At 40.6% G+C, this 25,207-nt stretch overlaps 1 protein-coding gene across 1 annotated transcript in view; it reads right to left on the reverse strand.

The window, feature by feature from the left end:
• The window catches only part of LOC117019114 (phosphatidylinositol 5-phosphate 4-kinase type-2 alpha-like), a 49,239-nt gene that overhangs the window by 13,212 nt on the left and 10,820 nt on the right, over positions 1-25,207 (reverse strand). The window contains exon 2 of the mRNA XM_033100522.1: positions 1,303-1,413. Within this exon, the coding sequence (XP_032956413.1) occupies positions 1,303-1,413 (111 nt within the window). The remainder of the gene's footprint in view (positions 1-1,302; positions 1,414-25,207) is intronic.

Below are 25,207 nucleotides of genomic sequence, written 5' to 3' on the forward strand. Positions count from 1 at the left end.
AAACACTTATTATCTACTTTTTATTTTAAGTAGACACATATCTTTCACAAATAACCAATATTTAGGTTCTAAACCAAGTATATACATGGTTTAGTATATAATGTAAATTTTCAAAATTAAAATAATTGATGACCAAAACTAATTCTGAACTAACTTGGTCAGTCTGAGTGTCTTACAATGAAAGAGATGTTAAAAGATTAAAAAGGAAACTGTAATGCTACTTCTGTCCTCCTGGGGAATACCATCCAATTTTTTGCCTCAATTCATTTTAATTGCTTTTGTTCAATGACATAAAAAAGAAAATCCACAATGCCGCTAAGTAGCAGATCTGTAGTGGTATTCAGAGAACTGTATTTCAAAGTAAAAAGAAAAATAAAAGCACACACACACATACACGAACATATAAACAAAAGTAACTGCTAAGAAAAATGTAGTTTAGTAACTGTCTAAATGAGAATTCTCTTTGCACTGTCTTGTGATCTAATGCATTTCAAGAAAATAACTTTCTTCCTGAATTTATTTAGAAAAGAATTATATAAGGAAGTCCAACAGGACAGCTGTTATGACTCTACACAACAAAACAAAACCAAACAAGAGGAAAGAAAAAAGTATATTTTTAATCCTTAAACAAAAAAAAAGTATTTAAAAAGAAAACCAATTCATTATAGACTTAAAGGCCATTTCCACATAGTATTTTATTTTCCACAACAATCCCCCATGACTTTGGTATCCAAACTGCTCACGTGCTGTTCCCATGATGCCATAAGGCTGGTTTAATGGCGCTAATGATGCTTGTTTCATAGAGGCTGGTGGAAATAGTGAAGCTTTAAGTGATCCAGGCTGTGTTTACTAACACCAATTTGTGGAGTCGATGGAGGAAACCCCAAATTCAAATAGTTAATAAACATTTGTTTTTGAAATGCTCTGCTGTTTGACAGAATTCAGTCATTCCCCTCCAACCCAACTCGGGTGCTCATGGGCGGTCAGTCTGAAAGAGTTTTAACTGCGCCCAGGCTATCCCGACCAACAAAGAATGTGGAAACCCGAGGGTGGGGATACCCATCAGAAGATAGCAGGCACTTTCTTTTGTTTGTCACCTAAAGGAGGGAGCTGCTGAACCAGCACACTTCTTTTTCAAACCAGATCCCATACGAGATGCACCTGCTTATATCTGATTTGGATAATGTACAATATATATTTTTGCCTTTTTGCAGATTAAAATAGATGGTTTTAAAAGCTCCTAAAGACCAACAGTGTTGACATTTATACAATGGGGCTGTCCTTTATATTGATTTTTCTTACCTCAACATCCTTTTTCAGTTTTTCCAGGAACACCTTTTTGTTGTCATCAATATAAATCTTTTGGCCCTCATTAATGAAATTATTATCCTTTAAAGTTGGCAGTTCTTTGGCCTAAAACAAATGAGGAAAAGAACGGGAAACTGGCTTAAATGAAATCTAAAAAACACGTATGCCTCCCAATCCTGGAGGTTAAGTTTCTGCCCTTGGAAACTGAGTTTGCCCTGTTCACTGCGAGGTCTTACCCAAGGCAAGGAAATGTGAGGTAGCTTGAGAACCGCAAGGGGGCACTAGTGAGCTATAACCGCTGGAAGCATTCCCACTAGGCGTGGAGGGTCAGAGGTACTCATTCCATATTATAAAACTTTTGTAACAGATTTCATGGTTTTCGTAGGTATGATCCGGACTGCATTCTTAGATTCGCTTTCTTACAAGAAGTCTTCTAAGTATAGAATTTGTATTCTTGGAATGTCAGGAAACCTCAATTTCCTTACTGGTACGTACAACCCAGCTCCATATCCCCCACACTTCGGGGTAGCCTTTGCTGGGTTCATGTTACAAATAACATGTTATCTTGTCTCAGAAGAGCACCGTCCACAACCATATCTAATATCTACGTTGCGGAGAATATGTTAGTCATCCACCCTTCCATGCCTGCCTGCTCACCACCCTACCAAAAAGGAAATTCTGTTTTCAGTTGGATAATGTCAAAGGAAAATGTCTTCTTTTAGCATAGAACATATTAAGATGAGAAATGCTACCCTTTATAAATAAACAAGAGGGTGGTGAGCTGGCAACTAAACTATTTACGTTGGCCAACACAGAATAATGGTGGCTATCAAAACATGGGTCACAGGCAGAAAAAACTCTAGCTTGTGCTATATGATAATATAGGCATATAATTTTCAAATACTGTGGATCATTCTATTTAACTTGGTGCAACCTGTGTTCTGGGAGAGTTCAAGACCACTCAAAACTCACCCCCTCCTTTCTGCTAACCATAGCTTATGTCTTCCAGTTGAAAAGAATCCAGCATAATATATTGCCTTTCTGAGTATAATAATGAATGTCTAAATGACTCTTTTTTCTATAACTGAGATTAAATGAAAAAAAGAAAAAAAATCCAAGGAAAGAACATTATTCTCCTTACTGGTCCCCACACTGCCTCCCTCCTTATTCAGCGCAATAAAAGAGAACTCACTGGGCATACCTACTGAAACATCCTTCAAATGCCTGAACTCACTTTTTCTCCTAATTTTCTAAGGGATACACATGTAAGTAAACTACTCACATCTTTCTGCACATACACATATGCACATATATTAGCATTTCCAAGTCAGTAACTTTGCTACTCATTTTAACTTTGAGAAAGTTTTCAGTTTTGTAATTTTGAATTTGACATAACTACTGGCAAAGTAATTATCCTTGCAAAGCAGGTATAGCAAAGATCAGAAATCCAAAGATTCAATTCAATAAGCAGTTACTGAATGACTGTCATGTACAGGAATGCAAAAATGAACTAATCAACATTTCTATTCTAAAGGAGTTTATAATCTAGTATGAAAGACACAAAAGCAAGTAGGCAGAAAACAAGGTGGCATGAGTATGTAAAATGTACAGATAAATAATTCAGTTCTTGGGGGGAGACTGATTTCCTTTCAAATACTTTTATGCCAAGTCCTAGAGTCTTGAGGAAGTAAAAAGGCAGTGCCATTCTCCACAGAAATGAAGGAGGGGCCTGGCTGACTTACCCTCCAAATTTGTCATTAATACCTTAACAATAATGTAATACATGTAAAAGAAACCCCTGAATGTGAAGGTAGCACATTGATGTTAAATGTCTGAGTCACTTACACCGGTCCCTTAGTTCTTCTTCCATTAGAACTCTAAACAAAATGAAGTTTCACCGTGAAGGAAATGCAAGGATCTGAAGTTCAACAAGTTCATTCAGCGGTGGGCATTGCCCAAAACACAGAATTAGAAGCACCTCAGAAGAATGGGCTGAAGCCAGATCTATGTACACACAAAAACAGAGATGCCGAAGGATCGCGATTCTCCAATTAGACAACTTGGGCGTTTCTGTCTGTTTTGGGGTGTGTGTGAGTGGGGGTATTAAGGGTTAAGATATCTGCCTCAACTCCACAACTCATTTTATATGTGTAAGAAAAGAAGGGGAGAGGGATTTTTGTGTGTGTGAGTGAGAGAAACCTGAAGGCAGGGATGACAGATCAAAGAGAAGGCAGTAAATGACACAGTAGACACGTGTTTGATAGCAGTCACATTAATGAACATGAGTGTCACTTCAGGTTTACCCCAGCAGAATTACCTCATGTGACAGGCAAAGCATAATCCTACCTCATAATACTTTGCATACTCTGTACCGTATAATTAGGCTTACTTGTGAATTTCACAGGCACTAGGGATCAAGTTTAAAAAGGGCAACCAGATTGGTTAAAAGATTTAAAGGCTTATATTATTGAAAGGCTCAAGAGGCAAAGGCAGGACCTTAGCAGGGCAACTGCTAGAGGGATCTGAGACTGGTCTAAAAACGCTCACCCCGAAGTGTCTGTGGGATGGCACAGTGCTTAGGAGCACCAGGATTTTGGAGACATGAATCCTGAGTTTCCAATCCTGGCCCCACCCCTTACTTGTCAAGGGTCAGGGCTGGGTTTCTGGACCTCTCCAGGCTGTTGCCTTATGTGCAGAATGGGGAAAACACCACCGCCAGCAGCAACAGCCTTGGGTACTATGCTAACAAGCACTTGACGTTTATCAATTTATTTAAGCGCCTCATCTCATTGACTCTTCCCAACAACCTTAGGTATTATCTGTAAGCTTCTTTTACAGACAAGGAAACTGAGTTTAGAGAGATTATGCAACTTGACTAGCCTGGTAGGTGAGCCTGGCAAGTGGACCCGGTAAGCCTGTTCTCCCGCTGAGATGGGAACCCAGACCCTCTGACGCTTGGTCATCTGGCTAAGGCAGAGTTGTTCTGAGAATTCGACCAAAACCTGTGTGACACATGGAAATAGTGGGTGACACTTGTCATCACCATCCTCGTCGCTGTGAGCACTCAATAAATTGTATGTATTTAAATCTGGTATTGAAGGCTGAGAGTGCATACAACATATTTTCATAAAAAAGAGAACTTTACAGCAGTCATTTTTTTCTACTAAGGACTAGATGACAAAGATGAAGTCGCCTGACAATGATTCACCCTCAAGAAAACCTTCCTGCTTACCTTTTAAAAAAAATTCAATTTATCTCTCTGATGATGAGCAGCATTCATATTAAAAACACAACAATTTTTAAAAGGGAGGTAAGCTATTATGCTATAAATTAATGATCCAACTTGATCTCTTGGAGTCACACTGCCCACAAAGGTGATGCCTGCAGAGCAGCCCAGAAATCACTGAGCAGCAATGGCTTCTACCTTTTGCTTTGCGACACTGAATTATTTGCACTGAGGAGTTTTGAAAGCCTCCAAGTCACTGGGTCTGTTTCTGTAATGGGTGCCTTTCGTACTCTTTCTAGTTCCACGCAGAAGCAGCCAGAGGCCGGAGGAACCCACCCGAGCGAAAGACATCAGCTCAGAAACGCTTCTTAACTGGACTCTCGGAGGCTGGCGTCCAGCCAGTGGTCAGCAACCTTTCTGAAGTGGTAGCAGGTTAAGTCCTTGTTCGCTCTGGATTAATTTCTCCCGGTCAGTTCCGTGTAGATCAGGAGCCCCCGAATGTGACAGGGCAAATTGCAGCAGCACACTCATACGTGCTGGGAGGCAACACCACGGAGGACGAGGTATGGGAGGGACCTGCTGTGCTCCCCCGCTCCAGGCTGCCCAGCCCTGGGCCACGACTGCTGCCTGGGGGCCTCTGGAGCTGCTCCCAAGCCCTGGCCAGCTGACTGAGGCTGTGTAGTTCGGTACAGCTCAAGTTGAATGAGACAAGGTCATTTTTGTATGAGGGAATTTTACTGGGGTCGGTGGAGTGGACCCCAAATGGCATTCATCTCTATTAATGAATGTGAAGTGGAAATGCACAAAACAGCTAAAGCCATAAGCAGAGATGCCATTCGCCCTGCAACCTGGCTATCCTGCTTCTATTGTTTGGGTAAAATTAGCAGAATATCCCTCACACTTTCCTATTGGGTGATGCCAGACCCCAGGTCTATTCAGCATGGTCCAGGTTTCTACTTAGGGCACAGACTGAAGCCTGAGGTTATGAACACAGACTGAATCCAGACTGCCTGGGTTATATCTCAGCTCCTCCAATTATTAGCTGTATGACTTTGATCAAGTTACTTAACCTCTCTGTTACTTGGTTTTCTCATCTTTAATCGGGGATTAGCAAATAGCATTGTTGTGAGATTACATGAGTTCACATATGTAAAAAGCTTAGGCCAGTGCTTGCCACAAGGAGGGTTACATACAAACATTGTTCTTGTTAGTTGCTGGCCATGGTCTCAAGTATGGCTTGTGTATCTAGACAAAAGCTCATCACTAATAAATACAGAGCAAGATTAAAAAAACAAAACATGTTGGCGTATTTAACATTTTTATTCTAGCTGTGATATTCTGAATGGGTGCTTCATGTGCCCAGACCTCAGTTTTCTGATCCGTATAACGGAAAGTTAATAATGCCTATGTAATAGGGTTAGTGTATGAAGTAAATGCCACAAAACACACCGTGCTTGGCAATAAGAACTCACTCTATATTAGTTTGCGCCTATTTCCATCTAAGCCATTGACCAGGACCAGTATTTTTATATAGTGTGTTTCTTACTATTGAAGAATACAGACTTGCCCTTCTTTCAGCCTTCCTGTTTTTAAAAGGAATGGGCTCTTTAAACATAGTCTACCATGTTTAAAATCTTTGTTTTTAGATTTTCTCATTAGTCACAAATATCTCACATGAATTCTCTACATATTCCTTTACACTTTGAAGACACTTTCCTTACTTGCTGCACACAAACTTAGCGTACACAAGTGGAAGGTTATTATCTCATTTCACTGCAGCAGATATGAGGGACATATGAGGTCTGACAATTAAGTTTGCGAACTTGTTGTAATGATGTTGCTAACCTTTTTTTGATGCCAGAGGGATTATTCATTATGAATTTGTACTAACTGCACAAACAGTTAGCCAAGTTTACTATTTGGAAGTGCTGAAAAGCCTGTGTGAAAAAGTTAGATGACCTGAACTTTTCACCAATTCATGGCTCTTGCGTCATGACAATGGACCAGCTCACACGGCACTGTCTGTGAGGGAGTTTTTAGCCAGTAAACAAATAACTGTATTGGAACACCCTCCCTGCTCACCTGATCTGTTCCCCCAATGACTTCTTTCTTTACCCAAAGATAAAGGAAATATTGAAAGGAAGACATTTTGATGACATTCATGACATCAAGGGTAATACAATGACAGCTCTGATGGCCATTCCTGAAAAAAAGTTCCAAAATTGCTTTGAAGGATGAACTAGGCGCTGGCATCGGTGCATAGCTTCCCAAGGGGAGTACCTCTAAGGTGACCATAGTGGTATTCAGCAATGAGGTTTGTTAGCACTTGTGCTAGGATTAGTTCATGAACTTAATTTCCGCATCTCGTAGAGGGCACATTAGGTGTATTAAAGTCGATACTGGCCAGAGGCTTATTCCCTTGCGGTGTCTGCTCCAGCTCCCTACCCTGCTCTCCAAACTTCAGCTATGAGTTGTCCTGGCTGGATAAACCTCTGTGGTCACTGCAAAAGCTATCCCTAATTGGAAAACCTCACTGAATATACCCTTCTTGAATACCAAATGAGGATAAAATGTTCTTATATGATAATAAAACTTGGGTAAATTAACTTCTTGAAGTAATAAGGAATCTAAGTTTATATTTATTAATGTGGAATAAAATTCAGTAATTTTATATACATGGCCAAAGACAGAAATTTGCTGACTCTTGTCTTACCTTAATTTTCCATGGGTTAGTTTTCCTTGGTGAATACATTATAAGACTAAGTAATTTAGTGAATATCATTTTGCTGTCCTAAAGCAGAAATTCACTACCTGAAATTTTAGTAGCCACAAAACATTAACCCAAATATTAGAGAGTAATAAGCTTATTGGGAAAACTTGCTATGAGGTATAAGAAGAAAACTGTTTCCTTAGAAACTTTTTTTTTCTCCCTTTTTGTAATTATATTATTGGGTGAAAAGGTTTTGGTTTCTTTTAAAGCACAGTATTATAGTCTGTCCCTCAGCAAGTCTATATTCTTCAAGAGTAAGAAACACTCTATGTCACAGTATTGGTCATGGTCAAAACTGGCTTATGTGTAACTAAGACACGAATGAACGTGGATGTGAGAATCAAGATATGCAAGCTACTGAGTCGGAGCCTGACAATAACCAACATGTGGGTAAAATTTTAAATGTATAAATGCTTCTGAATATAAATAATTACTCCTTATTCTCTAGGGTTCAATAAAAGATCTAAATGATCTCCAAGGATAGATTTGGCTAAGGGTTTGAGATTTTAAGAAACAGGGGAAAATATGCAGAACTAACAGCTACAAAATTTAGAGCTCTCATTTTTCAGAAATGAACATGTGCTTTTGTGGCCAGCTCACTAGAAAAAGACCTGGGAGCAAAGGAGGTGGCCAGAGAGACAGTGTGGATCCTGGGAGGGCAGAGCTCTGCTCTTCCCACTAGAATTGTAGAAAGGAGAAAGAAAGAAAGAAAAGAAAGAAAGAAAGAAAGGGAAGAAAGAAACAAGGCATTAGAATTTCCCTTCTAATATAAAAATACTTAGCACTTTTTATAAAAACTTCAATAGTGCAAATCACTAAAAATATTGCAGATTCTCTGAAAACAAAAACAAAAAATAAATGTTTACCAGAAAGATTTAAATTTTCTATTTGTTTCAAATGGATGTTACTTGTTTCTAATGTATGTTAACTGTTAAATATACATATTTGGTAAATATACATACATACACGTATACACACATATACACACATATATATACATTTACTCATGTCATTAGGTTCTGTGGTCTGATGTATGACTGTGGCCATTTGCATGGAGTTTAGCAATAATGGATATTTTAAAGTTTAGTAAAGCCAGAAATGATAGAGAAATTTTGTTTTAGCAAGACTTAAAACATCTAATGATCTTTTAGATGACTCAAATTTTTTTTTTAAAAAATCACAAATATTTGAAATTTGTATTTACAGTCAAAAACATAACTTCAAATACACAGACTTCAAACTAAAATGATACTGGATTTTATCATCATTCTACAATTATATTAAATTATGCAAAAAGAGTCTATTGTATTTTAAATTGCCATTAACAATAGGAAAAAAATACATGTATTTAAAGTGTACAAAGCCAAAGTCTGTATCACATAGAACCAAGTTTGTATTTTCGCCAGGATGGAAACCTTAGTGGGAAGGTGAAATGTACTCCTGTCACACTTGAGTATTTAATGTAAACAGGATTTTGGTACCAGAAGGTTTCAATGCAAAGGATAACACAGCATAGTGCTCTGTGATTAAAGGACTTGTATTTCAGAAAGAAATAAATTTTTGTTGGATGCGCTCATTTGGCAACCCATTTCAAAGAAGTCTAATTGTAAGCCTTGATGTCAAATTTTGCTGCCTGGTGTCCCTTTGATGGCCGTATTGTAACACTTGGAGCTGAATACACAACATTAAAACTATGTACTAATTATTGTCTCATGTTCAGAACTGCTTATGTTCCTGATTTACTTGTTATTAGAAGCTCACCTAAATGAAAATAAACTTGCAAAAAAGACTAAATCCCCTTTCACCAAACTTGCCAAAAACTTCATAAAATCAGCCTGTGGGGCTGAAAATATACTCCAGAAATATTTCTGTAAGGGAGAGAATTTTAGGTAACCCTTACATGAGAGCAAGGACACAGATAATTTGAATGAATACATGCGGTATCAATTTTGGGGTAATAAGAGATGTTAGAGATTTATAATAAAATCAGCTCTGCTTCTGAAAATATCCAAGCCACAAATTTGATACTTGAAAAGGCAAATTAATGAATATGGGTAGAGTTCATTCAGAAATAGCAAAGATAACAAGTGTTTCTTTTCTCAAAAAAAAAGGACAGAAAACAACCTTCTTTATCAACATAAGCAGAATGTCTATACAAGTTTGTGGCTTGGGAAATGATCCAATGGGTCATTAATAACTTGTAATTTCCAAAAGGATATCGTACACATTTGTGACATATTCATGTGAATGTGAAAGTTTTGATTTTGAATCTGTTATGTGTAAATGTAGAGAAGACAATATACCTCAACATACTTGTGAAACAGCGCTACAATTAAGAGGCACAAAACTGGGTAAGCCCTATCAAGATTTTGCAATTTAGAAGAGTTAAGAGTGGCGGAACCTATCTGCACCGTTATTTACTTTCCCTAAAAATTTCAAGCTAATATTTTAAAAAGTGGTATCTATTCCTTCTCTAATACTGTCATACTTTTCAGAACATAATGGCCCCTTAAGTGGCGATGTCAAAGGTGACGGTTTGGTTTTCCTCCACGGGCTGTGCTGCAACAGTTAAGCTCCATGCAAGACGTACAAAATAGGTTTGTAATAATCTGATTGGAAGATTCTGTTGCACAGTCATCGATGGTGATAACCTAAGAAATGTTAATGTCTGAAAACTTAAGAAATTTGCTAAGTCCTATAGTTACTGGTTTAATACTAGTTAGCTAGTGAATATCATAATTTTATTATTTTAATAATTATACGTCTGCAGCAGCTTGGCTTAAATTCAGGCCACATACTAAATTTTGGGAGTCTTCTCTCCATTCCAACTCTGTCTGGAACCCAGTGAATAAGAGTTGTCCGCTTAAGAAGAAAACTCCCAAAGCTAACAGCACTGTTCTCATTCATGCCTGCTTGGGATGGATGAACTCAACCCTGAGATGAGTTCATTCCAGTGGGGAAAAAAGTTAATCTAAAGCAATTGAGAGTTCATACACCACCATAAGCCAGACTGGGTTGACGAGTTTAACACTGTCATCTGGGAGATGCTCAGGTCATTGCATGTGATCTTCTCTCTTTTGCACGTGCCACTCATACCGAATGGGAAAAATTTCAAATGAACTGAATCTTAAAAACTCCACTTCCCAGAATAACCCTCATGGTTTACATTATAGTGTTCTTAAGGCTTGCTCAGACATCTGCTGATACAATATGACGGTTCAGAACATTTTTTCCATCACTAATAGCAATGGCCTTAACCCATACCTAAAACAGACAGAATTTTAGTGATTGTCAAGTCCAGGACTTCTAAAAGTCTGCTGCTGAAGAGCACCTCTGAAGGAATGGAAAGCTTCATTTGAAACAAGGGATTCTCACAAACACTAAAGCATGAGAACCAATGATATAATCAAATTCTTTAACTTGACAAATGAAGACAACGTGAAATGATTTATTCCCCAAACCACAAACTTCCATTAATGGCAGGGCGGGCGCTGGGACTCAGTCAGGGTCCCTAAGGCTCTGTTTGCTGCCCTCCCCCTGCCAAAACCCCTTTTATAAAGCTTCTCCAGCCACGGAGCAGATGTGACTGGTGCTGTCTTTAATTTAAGGTCTGAGAAACAGGCCCCGCTTCTGCTCTGATGGGAAACTTTCCCCTGCACTTTGGGTTTCGGGATAGGTGTTCCTAACAGTGACTGGCAAACGGAAATGATTCACTTCCATCTTGGGAGAGAAGGAATTTTAGAGGTTAAAGCATCCCGAGTTCAGCACCTAAAAGCCTTGACAATCTCCCTTTAACTGATCATCCACTGACACGGTAAAGGAAGCACGTTGTGACTGATAGCCAGAGGAAGATTCTCAGAAATACACACTGCTGTGCTTTTGTACCCTATGCTCCCAGCCTACCTTTTACTGCAGCGTGAAGAACCAGATAGAGGTAGTCATTAAGTATAATGTGTTAAGATCTAAAGATCACAAAAGAAATGCTGAAAACTGGTTTAGGAAAGCAGTTTTCGATGTGAGGTTACTAACGATTAATTCGCAGAGCCTTCAGTCATTAATAGGTAAAATGTCAGAGATGGTGAGAGTCACTTAATTGCTAGTGCAATTCACAGTGCCTAAGAATTGCCAAGGTGGCTTGTTGTAGCCCATTATCAAAGTGTCAACAATGATTATTGCCAATATAAGTTATACAAATGCCAACTGCACGGCAGCTGTTTTCTTTCAAATGGGTTCCAGGGAGAAGGTTATAAGTTAGAAGGAATCTTCTTATTGTGACCCTAGGACTCCATTACACAGGCTTTACTTTACCTAATAAAATCAGACATGAGTTTTGAGAAGAACTGTGCAGAATGATGACCAAATGCCTGTTTGTGTAAATCCCTAGGTCTCAGTCTCTCTCTCTCTCTCTCTCTCTCTCTCTCTCTCTCTCTCTCTCTCTCTCTCTCTCTCTCTCTCTCTCTTTATCAGGCTTTTTAAAGAGTCAGGTCAAATCCCCCAGAAATCAAGTGAATCCAGTAATGTTTCCTTTTACTTGCTCCGATTCCCTGCTGAGGAGCTTGCTTGCCGGCAGCATGCTAAGACTGTCATTTGTAAAAAGCCGTCCGCTCAGCTATAATTACTAATTTGATGTCACACTGGAATTGCAGCGCAGCTGTGAGAAGATCGACCACCAGGGAGATTCGCATTTCTCTGTCTCATTTAGAGCAGGCTAAACTGCTGAAGCCATGAATGGAAGATGGCCTTGCATTAAAGAGGGAAGAATTAAAGAATAAAACACATCATAACAGCTGTCAGAATTTGACAACGGTTTAAAAAAAATAAAAGCACTGTTCTGCTCTTTTTTTAAAATTCAAGACATCTGTACATGGTGCTCTGATACTTGTTGCCATGAAAGTGATCCCATTATTGTTGGAATAGAACTTCTTTATTTCCTTCTGTTCCATCTTCATGATTATGCTAATGCAAATCACACTAATTATGTGTCAAGCTGAAATCGAAGAGATGGGACTTGTCTGCACCTATATCACCAAATACTTGAAATGACAGTTTTAAAACTTGTCATCAACAAGTTAAAAGTATGGGACATCAAAACAATTATAATGACTCAATTAAAAAAAAAACACTAAGAATTCAGATAACTAATTAAGTCTTGTTGATGGAGAGTCTCTATGAAAATTGTTCTTTGTACCAGGACAATCATTTTGTAGAGAATAGGGTTACACAATGAAAACAATGGACATAATATTCTTGCAAATCACTTGGTTTCATTTATAAAAGGCTAACATGTAGAAAAGAAATAATTTTAGCCTTCTCCAAATATTTCTAACTAGAGCTAACAGTGATTGTTTTGATAACATTTAAGGTTTTATTTGTGAAGACAAAGAATAGCATGCTTTTTGGAATAGTAAAACATATTAACTGATCATGGAGAGACAACCTGAAAACTGCTAGAAAAAAGAAAGCAAGAAAAAATTTTAAAACTTAAAAACCCAATGTTTTTATGAGTTTAGCTCCATTAATACATTTCACTTATTTTTGTGCATATAGGTAGGTACATGTTACTTCATTGTGGCTGGATTCTAAACAAACTGCCATATCTGAGAGATCATGTCCCAGTGCAGGCATACACTTCCCTCATCAATTACCGATTTTAATTACTTTTACATTCCATATCATCAAGAGATTTGCTCTCGCCCCTTCCCACTGAGCGCTTATGATCTAGAAGGACAGGTGGTTGGCCTTTTGGAGCTTCTCCTTCTGGAAGAACAGCTATCATTAACTCCAAGCCGAGAAAGTAGAGAGCACTGAATTCTTCCCCAGGGCAATTGTGTAGACGATTTTACTGTGCAAACAGTCAGTGTAAGATATAGTGACATGGGCTGTATTCCAAAAATGCCAACTCCTCAAATGGAGGAAATATGAATCAGTTGTTTTGCCAACATAGTCGGGAACGAAACAATTTATTTCACTACTTTTTTATTTTTAAATCAAGACTCGGAATGAACTGTTTTAGTACCATATTTAACTGTAAAACAATGGTTTTTCCAATGTAGTGAGTGTTGCCTGTTCATCTTTATGATTCGTATGTAGTTTTGATAATATGTCCTTTACAAAAAAGGAGAGAGAGAAGCCGCAGACATTTAGAATAGCACATTTAATATAGTGGCTGGAAAGGAGAGCTCTGGGCTGGAGCCCTGGCTCCATCACATAGTAACTGTGGGACCCTGGACAAGTTTCTGTCTTATAAGGAACTTCATTTATTCAGAGGAAGCAATAATAGCACCAACCTCATAAGGTGGTTGTAAGGATTACATGACCAAATCCATGTAAAATTTCAAACAGTGTCTGGCATATAGTATGCACTCAACAGATGTCAGCTGTTAGTTAGTTCTTTGGCACCTGGAACAAATGTATAGCAATAATGAAGTCGACAGTCTACTCTTTTTACTTCTTTGGCCAAAGCTGGAGCCTTCCGGCTGATTTCCATGGAGGTTGGAAGTGTAAAAATATATTCACGAGTGTACAGTAAAAATACAAATGGTCAAAGAAGGATCACCATTTCATTTTTTCTTCCTCACTTCTTAATCCTCTGCTATCTGCTTCTGCTCTCCCCACCCATTATCACTGACAACGTCGCCAGTAACTTCCCTGTTGATAAGTCCAATAAATAGTATTCAGTTCTCATGCTACCTGACCTTGCAGGAGCATCTGGTACGGGGAAAGTTCTCTTCCTCTGGCTTCCAGACACTATCAGAGGGTAAGTTTGTGAGAGTAGGGACATTATTCACTGAGGCACTTCTCAGAATGCCTGGGAAATGCTTGCTCATAATAGATGCTCAGTAAGCATTCAGACAAATGATCCAGACTTTCCTGGCTCACCTCCTGTGTCTTTGGCTGATCTTTTGCAAGACTCTTCCTTTATCCATCATCCTTAGAGGCTATGTTCTTCTGGGCTGGCATCAGACACACTTCTCCTTCTGCTCCATACATTCATCCTGGGTGACCTCATCTACTTCCCTGTCTTTGCTGATCATCTTTCCCATGAGGTTTCCCAGCCCCTTTTTCCCGCTGAAACCCTCTCTGCAGCCCCTCATGCCTATTGGACATCTCTGTTCTGATGCCCCACTGGCATGTGAAATATCTCCTCCCACGCTGCTCCCTCTCTCAACAAGAGGAACCAACACCTACCCAACGGTGTAAACCAGAATCTTGGGGGTCGTGCTTAACCCCGACCCCCCCTTGACACCTGCTCCCTGGCACTGTTCACCCCTCACATTCAATCTCCGAGTTTTGTGGATTCTTCTTCCTAAATCTCTCTGTAATCTATGTTCTTTCTCTGTCCCAGCTCAGGCCACCATCTCATCTGCGTCATATCCATAACATCTCCATGGCCCCCTCTCACTCTTTAGCTAGAGCACCAAGCGCGTCCCGCTGTGCTCACGCACGTGCTGCTCTTTCTCACCTTTTCCCCTGGCTAATTCCTACTTATCCTTCAGGTTTCCAAACATTACCTCTTCCAGGAAGCCTTTCCCTGGCCCCACCAAGCTGGAGTCAGGTGCTCTTCTTACATGGTTCCTATCCAAGTATCACACGGCACTGTCATTTCTAATCAATGTCTGTATCTCCCGCTAGGTATGTCTGTGTGGTTCACTATTTTCGTCCCTGAAGCTAGGATAGTAACCATGAAGACATTTATCAACACTTCTGAATGAAAACGTAGATTTCCAAATCTGTAAAATTTAAACTAATATTGAATATCATTTTAAAAGAATTTAATGTCAAAAACAAAAACCCTGAGCCCGGCTTTTCAACAGTTTGGTAAAAATAAAGACAATTCCAAGGTGATGAAGAGGAATCATAACTGAGAATATAGAGGTGTCTTTCACATAAATCAATGTCAATTTTGGTCAGTTTCGGTTTACATACAGAAAGCTACTTCCCAAATTCTAAGCAAACCGATTCAAGTTGAAACTGTCTATAATCTTGCATAATAAACTAAATGTATTTCAAATATGGCCTACTCTCGAGTGTGTCAGGAAAAGATAAAAAGATATAGTTTCCTCATCCCTAATTCTTTAAACAAAAAATACTCTTATCATATTTTAACAATTTATCCTTGGAAAAGAGCTTGAAGCTCACAGAAGCCAACATTTTACAGGGCAGAAAACTGGGGCTCAGAGAGGTCATGACCAGCGAGTGAGTGGTCAGGTGTAGGCTTAGGACCCTGGTGCTGAGCTGTACCTGCCAATCTTGATGATAAGTTACTGAGTTTTCAAGACCACGTTGCATGTGAAAAGTTTCTTCCAACCACACATAAAACTAACAACTACTTCATTATTCAGCCAAGTGCTGTGACATTCCATGACATTTAACGCGTTAAAAGCTGTTTGTTCTGATGTAAAATATAACACTTCTGCCCACGGCATTTACACAGAGTGAAACCCTCCAACAATTAAGGTCCTATTTACAGAAAATGACCACGTTTGTACTGCTTAACACAGGGTTTGTATTTACCATGTATACACAAATAAGAAAATTCAACTTTATCTCCAAAGAGATATTTTTGCCCTACATTCCACACCAATTGGTAAAGTCAAAACTTGGATATAAATAACAGTGTAAGGAGAGAGGACCAGTGATTGATCCTTTCCATAATTCCTTTAAAGTGAAATTACACTCCACCTGGGGCCTTCATCTTCTTCCCCAGAAGACGTAATGATGATTTTAAGAGGTTGACAAAGAGTCACTCAGCCACTAAGATCAGCTCCTTTCGTACCGAGAGTCACAGAGCATCATGGAACAGAGTGGATACTAACCATTATCCACGTTGATGAATAAGTTAAAGAAACTTTCTGAAGTTCAGATTAAACAAATTGTGGAGAGAGCCCAATGTTAGAAGCTGGGAGGGTTGGGCCCTAGTCCTAGTTTTTCTGTTTCTCACTGAGACTCTACTGTCTGGAGCTAAGCTGCCCATCAGAGCAGCAGTGTGAAGGGTAGAGAGCACACTCCTGCTCTCCACACACACGGAGCTTCTCTGGCTCCATGTGGGACTTCATCAGGACCATAGGTCGAGTCCCAGCTTGGACACCATTTCCAAGTAGAGTTGCAAAAACACAACAGGAGTTCTGGTCTTTCATGACCATACTCTAAAAGACCACAAGATGGAGACACTTCTCCTCGAAAGCCAATCTTTATAAACTGGGTCCCACTGCACTTCCCAAAGGAAAGTTAGCTTTTCTTTTCTTTAAAACGAGGGGGAAAGATTTCAAAACAGCTCTTGTATGCTCATGTGTGTGAAATCTCCAGGATAATAAACAGCATGAATAGTATGATTCCAAAATTGTAAAAATTGTGCTCATTGTGCGTATTTACAGAGAGATGCCTTGGAAAAATTGTCACCAAATGTTAATGGTGGAATTTTCAGTTACATTGCTTTTTTCCTTTTAAAAATTATCCTACTGCTTGAACTTTTCTGTTTTACAATGAGCGTTTTATAAAAATAAGAAAGTTTGCCCTTTCAAACTTTTTAGTGGCAAACCCCATCAATGATCAAATCTGATAATATTTAATTATCATGAGGTTTTTTTTAAGCCTTTCATTTTTATCATGAAAGAAAAGATGAACAAAATCAGTATGAGTTTGAGTTTTGCTACACAGTTGTGGCAGATTTTAAATATGTTCTGTGCCCCCCCACCCTTTTTTTCGTTTACTAATTGTAATTGAGCTACATATTTTAATTTGATATAGTTTCTGAATTTTACCTCAACTTGTTCTTAATTTGAAGTCAGGTCAGCAGAACATTTTCTATTTCTCTCCCTTCAAAAAATAGTAAATTAATTAGAGTTTTGCTAATGCAAACCAGGTGATAAAGAGTCCTGCATTGAAGGGAAAATGTCTTCCAAAGAATTAAAAGGGTATGGGGACAGAGTCCCAGAGAGCAGTTTCCTGGCTCTCGGCCTCACATGAAAAGGTGGTGGCTCCGGTAGTAGATGGCCGTCAGCTGTAACTAGTTGGCCTTCAGAAGCGGATGGTGGATTGCTGCTTGCAAGTGGGGTTAGCAAGCGTGGATGGCAGATTGCAGATCATGTGGATCCTACTTCATGTGTCTCACCCGGCTGCCAGCGAGACTGGGGTGTCGGAAGACCCCCTGTTGGGCTACTGGCAGATGTTTGCTTTTGTGTCTCAACCAGCAGCCATGGAGAATATAGTGGTATGACTCCCCTATTTGTGGCTCCATGGGTGTTCCTGTTTGGTCTCACCACATCCTGTGTTCTTATGCGGGGAGCGGGACCAGAGACCCCACATGACACATGGCACAGTGACCAGGGTGTGGTGTCAGCTGAAACTCTCCGAAAGGTAATGGAGCAGTTTATAGGTATGAGAGCTCAGTTTTAAGGAAGCCTGTGAGGAGCTGCGCCAGGAACAGGAGCCGCGATCGGCTTGGGGGAAATGTTACCTCTTGGTGAATTGGTAGGTCTCTCAAGCCTCCGGATGGCACGCCACCCTGTTGGCAGGGGCTGGCGTCACCTCCCTTTTGGAGGTCCACTGCTGCTGTGGGCTCCTAGAGTTATGGGCATCTGACACTGAGGTCTCCACCCAATCGGATGCCTGGCACAGTGGGCAGGATTTTGGCCAGGTAGGAATGGTGTCTGACTCTGCACCAGAGGATAGGTGGCTCCCACACAGTGTGTGGTACCTGGTAGCCACTGTTCTCAGGAGCTGGACCCCTGAGGAGGAGTGGGAGGACATGGATGGCTCTCTGACCAGTGTGGAAGGGGCTGTGCAGCTCCCAGAGAGCTTGACCCTGTGGAGGGGTGGGAAGACGTGGACGGTTCTCCAACCAGCATAGGCCAGAGAAAGCGAAGGTCATTGCGGCCTTGTGGGCTGGGAAGTGCTTGCTGAGGCCCTCACCCCCAGGTTGGGGAGGACTTGGAGCCCTTGCCCTGCGGAGAGGGCACACATTGTGACGCACAGCACTGGCGAATGACTGTGGACTATGGGGAATTGGCTCCATCCCTGATTTGATGGACCGCTTGACTGTTTGCTTGGGAACGTACCACCATGTGGTGGAACTGGCAGATGTTTGCTTCCTGTGTCTCACCTGGCCGCCAGTGAGACTGTGGTACAGGAAGTGCCCTTGTTGTGGTGCAGGTGGATGTTTGCTTCCTGTGTCTTAACCGGCTGCCATCGAGAATATGTAAGTACCTTGGCTGTGAGCCACTATTGTTCCAGTACGGTATCCTGAGAACCCTGGCTATGGCCAGGTCTGGCTGTGCCCAGAAAGTAGGTGGACATCGAGGGACACCCCTTGTGACATTACTTGAACTGGACTGGAACTTTTTCTCGTGAGCTGGGTTCCTGACACAGGGCCCCTTGCGGAAGATGCTTGTCGCTCAGATTGTGAGGCGAGACCCTGTAGGAGTAGAGTGTGGGGATGGAATCCCAGAGACCAGCTTCCAGGCTCTCACCCTCACGTGGAAAGGTGCTGGCTCAGGTAGTAGATGGCCATCAGCTGTAATCAGTTACCCATTGGCCACTGATATAAGTGCCTGGCTGAGCTAGCAAGCACGGATTGTAGTTAGCAAGGGGTTGATTGGTTGGCAGAGAAGCAGACGACGGATTGCTGCTAGCAAGTGGGGTTAGCAAGCGTGGATGGCAGATTGTGGATCCTACTTTGTGTGTCTTGCCCTGCTGCCAGTGAGAATATAGTGGTATGACTCCCCTACCTATGGCTCTGTGGGTGTTCCTTTTTGGCCTCACCATATCCTGCGTTCTTGTGTGGGGAGCGGGACCAGAGACACCGCATGACAAACGGGTTATTGTCCCTCGCCTCTGAAGAAAAATGGTTGGATCGGCCTTAAAACTGTGGAGACTATAGGAGTGTACTTTGTGTAATAAGCACAGTAGAAAGAAAGGAGGTTTGTGAGACAGAGACACGCATTTGTGTCCTGGTTCCTCCATTTACCAGCTGTGGGATCTTGGGCAAATTATGAAATTACTCATTGTTTTAGTTTCATTTTCTGGAAAGTGAGCACCATAATTCTAACTCGAAGGTTATTGTGAGGTTTACAGATAACAGTACGTCAACATACTTCACACAATGCTTGTGTGCTGTACTGTACTCTTCCACCTACTACAGGTGACAAAGATAATAATTATTTTCATTCAAAACTCCGATAAGAAATTTTATGTTACACCTATCTGCTGCTTTATGCTCCAAATTGACTCACAGACAGGTACTGGCATCTACTCTGAGGGAGGCCTGGAGTAGGTGTTTCGGGGGGTTTCTGAGGGGCACACGCCAGTTTCAGCTTGGCCACTCAACCCTCTTTGTGCTGTTCTGCTCAGATTACTCTCATCATGGCATGTCTTTTAAAAGTCCTGCCAGTAGACGGTGTCTCTGATCACAATGTCTGTGCAGAGCTACAGAACGCCATGGAACAGAGTGGGTGCTCACCATTATTCAGGTTGATGAGTATGTTAAAGAACCTCTGAATGCTAGGCAGGACGTCATTGACAAGCCTTTTTTTTTTTTTTTTCAGAGGAAAACACACATACAGATTACATTCTACAACTCCTCTATCTTTAAGATTAGATAAATTACTACATATGAAAAATAGATCAAATGTGATCTCTTCATCACGGCTCATCTCTGAGGCTCTTTGATGAACAGCTTGAAAAAATAGATTTAATAAACTTAAAGCTCCTGAGTATGTAAATATGTACAAAATCGTAAACCATATTAAAAACTATCATATTAGATTCCAGTAGTACTAAGCAGCAGTTGGTGGCAAAGGTTTAGAAAGCATTTGTGGGTGAAAACTTTGCAGAAGAGGAAATTCTACCCATTAATTGACTTTCTGGATGGGGGCACTGGGAAAAGAACACACTGTTTCATCGTAATAGAACATTTCACTGGGTCTATGAAGACCGGGGTTGGGGGACCACTGTACTCTAGCACAGTGTGTCCCTATATGCACATATTGACACGTGGAAGCCTGAATGCTAGTCCTCTGATTCTTCACCAGTTGCCCCAGGAAATGCTGTGCACAAACTCTAACCCGAATGGGCACATCTATAAGGATTCCTACACACACAGTCGGCTACAGGAAATCCCACGACCAGGGAGATTATTTATAAATTCATGGCCACAGCTTTCGCTGGGCTCTCGGCATGACTCAGGCACATCATGATTCCAGGAGTCCTCTTGGTCCAGTTTCACATTCACTGTGTGACCTTGAGTGAATTATTCAACCTCTGTGTGTCTCTGCATTTGGAGAAGAGGGGCAATGAAACAACTCGGTGCCTAGGGTTTTTGCAAAGAATGTGAAGAGCAGGGAAATGAGACTGGGGTGAAGGCCATCGACTCAAGCAGGAGCAAGATGCAACCAAGGCCCTGGGGCGAGGGGTGGAAAAGAAAAGAAGGAAGGGGTGAGGGAGGAAGATGGCCCAGAGCACCTGATATGTTCCTAAACTGTTCTCTGAGAAATGGATTCTACTTTAAATGCATGATCGAAGTCCCAATTTCAAGGAATCTCATCAAACAAAGACTTTCCAAACATGAATAATGTTGCATATGTGTATGCTTGTGTGTGTGCATGTATTTGTTTATAAAGTGAGGTAAACTTTGTAAATTAAATAAAAACACTGAAAAATGTATTTCTCTCTTGTTGCTTTTAGGATCAGAACTCTGAGCACTTTCCCTTCAAGAACTTAAACAGTGTTAACAAATTAACAAAATAACTTGTAAATAAATGCTTGAAAGATGATAAGAAAAAGGGGGTGTTGGGGGCACTACAATATAATGGCTTTCTTTAACAAACAATTACTTGGCACAAGCAACCTTCTTTTAGAATAGTTAAAAGCGTCCTCAGAATCTGTTAATTTCTTTATAACACCGTTGATTCGATCACAAGACTTTGCTTCCTCCCTTTTACATGCTCCACTTCCAGATTACAAGAATGGAGAGACAGTGATTTAATCCTGAGGGTCCCTCTTTAAAAAAGGTATAAATATTTCTTTCAGTTTCAACCACTGTCTTGAGGTGGCTACAAGGCAGTCCCGGCAAGGACATAAGCAACACAAGTGGTGTCCCTCGCTGCGGTATTAAGGTCTCAGTTTACAGACACCACAGGTGCAATGCCTGAGTGCGGCCTGGTAGACTCCTTTCTAGAACTCTGCAGACTTCTGTCCTCTGCTACTCTGAGGTCCTGGGCAAGATATAAGAAAAAGGGGGTCCACAAGTGGACCAGACTACACTGCTCATCTGTGTGCGGCTCAGAAATTAAGAGCACACGTCAGGCAAGAGAGATGGTTCTTTTGCGAGAGCACAGGCTGAGTGTATACACTTCTGAAGAATGCTCCTTTCAGTGACCCCTCAGATATGGCATTTTCCCTGAGGTTTTCCTCTCTGTGGTACAGTGCCAGCCATTATTCCCACCTTTCTGGGCTCTTTAGGTCACCTGTAGCCACGTTCTTCTCACACACCAAACAGAAAACTTGGTCTGGTACCTAGAGTGGCGGCTTTCAGATGTTTGCAATTCAGTGGTAACACGGAGTGTCCGTCTGAATAAGCCCTGAATATACACTCCCAAATTTTAGAAAAGTGAACTTGATAATCATCAGTTCTTACTATGCTTACTATATGGAGCTCAATCAATCACAATCATTCTTGGGGTCCATTTTTCAGTGCTAAACTCACTGATTATCTATGCTCGCATTTTAAAATATTGTTTTTATTACTTTTCACTTTTGCATTTTCATAGCTGGACAACTTCTGTCACCTTGCTTTATTATTTATCATGCAGTGGCTTCTGTTTTTTCCAAGACTGTTCTCAGAAACATATATTGGCTGGCAATGTTTTATCTGTAACCTGTGTTTCCAGCACTAACAATTTTTACTTTTTTCTGTCTTCTTTTAAAAAAATTGACATGTAAGGATGGCTGATTAGCTCAGTTGATTAGAGTGTGGTGTGAATAACACCAAGGTTGCTGGTTCAGTCCCCGCATGGGCCACTGTGAGCTGCGCCCTCCTTAAAAAAAAAAAAAAATTGATGTATGAATGATTCTATGATGTCATCAATAAAGAAAAGTTTAATCTCTCCATGTCTCCCTCAGAGCTTTTCCCTGTGGGCTTGTTAGAACTGTAATGCCATGATCATTTGATGTGGTGAAATAAGAATTTTAAAAACGTAAAATGTAACAGCTACAAGATCTCAGTTTCCTTTGCTCTCAGGCACTCAACAAGAATAACAAGTATTGTGAATCCCCAATTTGTTGCTCTGCTCATGCAAAATGAAATGCCAGTAAAAGATTCACAGCTGACTGAAGGTTTTCGCTGAGAGGAGTCTAAGTGATGCACTGCAACAGATAAATATTTATGTCTCCATGTGATTGTGTGAACCTGGGCTCTGGCTTTGGAAATTGCTGTTATTATCATGTTTCACTTATTTTCATTTTAGAGGTTTGAAGTGACAATTTAATATATCATTGAATTAATACTTCAATGTAACGTCTTGTTTCAGTTAAATGATTTTGAGTGGTTAAATTATCTGTAATTCTTATTGTGACTTTTGCTATGTTTATAGATCACTCCAACAACATATTTTACAAGGAAGGAAAGAAAGAAGGAAGGAAGGGAGGGAAGGAGGAGGGAGGGAGGGAGGAAGGAAGGAAGGAAGGAAGGAAGGAAGGAAGGAAGGAAGGAAGTCAACCAGCCTAAAACTAAGAATTACTTTGTTTTAGAATGACAAAATAAACAAATAATCCAAATTTGCCTTGAATTGATATTTTGGGATAATGGTGTATAAGTGTCAGTTAACATAATTTATTTTGGTTTCAAATTATTTTGAAGTCAAAAAAGAATGTAAGGATGACAACTTAAGCTAATATAAATATAAAACTTTACTTCTTTTCTTAAACATAATAAAATCAGTCTTAAAAGGAACGAACATTCCTCTGGAGGGTTTCCAAACATTATTAGTACTGAGATAATGGGGAATATTCCTGAACTCAAACACTGATTGTTCCTAATTTCCTCTGTTCTACTATAATCAACACCCATAAATAACATCACTATTGAAGATGAAATGGCTGTGTAAAAAATACTTTATTTTAAATATAGATGGAGTTTAGTCACTGACTACGATTGAAATGCAGAATGGCTGCTCCAAGCATCACCCTGGTGGGCAGCTGTGAGAGGTCTGGCCGCCCAGCTGAGGAATGTGGTCAGAAGCTTCAGTTGGCAGCTCCTCCCGGGTCTGCCTCCCTGTGACTCTGGCGCATCATGGGAGCTTCTGGGTGGAGCACTCCAGAGTGCACCATCAGGTTGGCTGTGACTTGGTTAGGCCTACATGACACTGTGATTTCTCCCTCTGTCCAATCCTACTTCTTTGCTCTTCCCTACATAGGTTTGGATCCCTAATCAATATCTTAACCCCAAAATCTATGTGGGATTCTGCTTGGGCAAGTCATTCTGAGTGAGTGTCAGCAGACAGTACAGACAAATTCAGGCCCAGGAACTGCAGAAGTTAGGGCTACCGGAAATAGAATTTGGAGTTATGCATAAAACATTTAAAGAAACAAAGGATGCAATGTCAGGGATGAGCATATAACAAGAAACTACCAGGAATGAACTGGTAGATTTTTTTAAATGGAACATCTAGAAGAAAAAACACAATTATTGAAATAAAAAAAATCACTGGACAGGGGAGACAACAGATGGAAACCGTTGAAGAGAGAATTAGGACTGGGTGATGATATAGCTGAGGAATTTACCCAGAACTGGGCGGAGATGTTTCAAGACGGAAAATGGGAAAGAAAAGTTGAGACGTAGAGGTCAGAATAAGAACGTCAACTATATAGCTGTTGGAAAGACACAGGGAGAGAACAGAGCAGACAGGCAATATATGAAGAGAAAAAGATGATGGAATTTCCAGAAAATGGAGAAAATCTGCTGCAGGAAAATCATTCTGAGGACTATGCTGGGAAGCTCCCTGGAAACCTGGGGAGCAAATGGCTAGGACGTTGTGAACAGAGGGCTCCAAACGCCCCCGTTAGCAAGCCGTGACTCCCTGTCAGCAAAGTGGAGCTTGAAGGGGCACCATCCAGGCCACAGGGACCCAGGAGATAGCAAACACCTTCCTGACGTTTCTAAGAGGAAAGCAAGAAATGTCTCTGCAGCTCCCGACGGCAGACAGGCTCTGCTGGGAGCCTGCCTTTGGTCACATAGCTCTAGGTGCATGTAGACCTGAAAACTTGAAGTGTACTTTTCCCATTTCAATTGACTTCTCCTCCAGATAGAACCAAAGAAGCCGGAGCACACTCAGAATGTTTCTCCTGTTCTAGAAAGCAGGTACGGACCTGCCACATCCTGGGAGCTTCATCAGCGTCACCTGAAAGTGTTAGACACCCAGATCTGCTGAGTCAGAATCTGCGTTTTTATAGGTGTCCTGTCTATAATCAGAGTTTGAGAAACACCCACGGAGTGTATAACTTTTTCTCTTTCAGTGCCACACACCCAATTTTTCATTGTAATTTTTGGCTTTTATGGTGCCTGCTTTCTCAGTTTTCCTCTATTTTGGCTCATATTCAAATGATAATGCTGACATCAGTATCCTTCATGGGAGGATAAAAAGATGTACTCCATACAAGGTCCAAAAAAGTCAAGCATTCACCCTAAAATCCTTCACTGAAATTTGAGGTACTAGCTAGCTGATTTAACAAGGAATTCAGACTTTTAGGCATACCTTCCAGATTTGGCTCAAGTTACTAATTGTTTCCTATGTGCAAAGGATACGAAAGGATTTTTAGGATACTTTATCAATTTATCAATTCAGTCACTTTGACATAAAAAGCAAATAAATTTAAGCCCCGTATTTCAAAAACTTAAAAGATATCCTTAA

This window comes from Rhinolophus ferrumequinum (assembly GCF_004115265.2).
Source record: "Rhinolophus ferrumequinum isolate MPI-CBG mRhiFer1 chromosome 5 unlocalized genomic scaffold, mRhiFer1_v1.p scaffold_110_arrow_ctg1, whole genome shotgun sequence".
Taxonomy (NCBI): Eukaryota; Metazoa; Chordata; class Mammalia; order Chiroptera; family Rhinolophidae; genus Rhinolophus; species Rhinolophus ferrumequinum.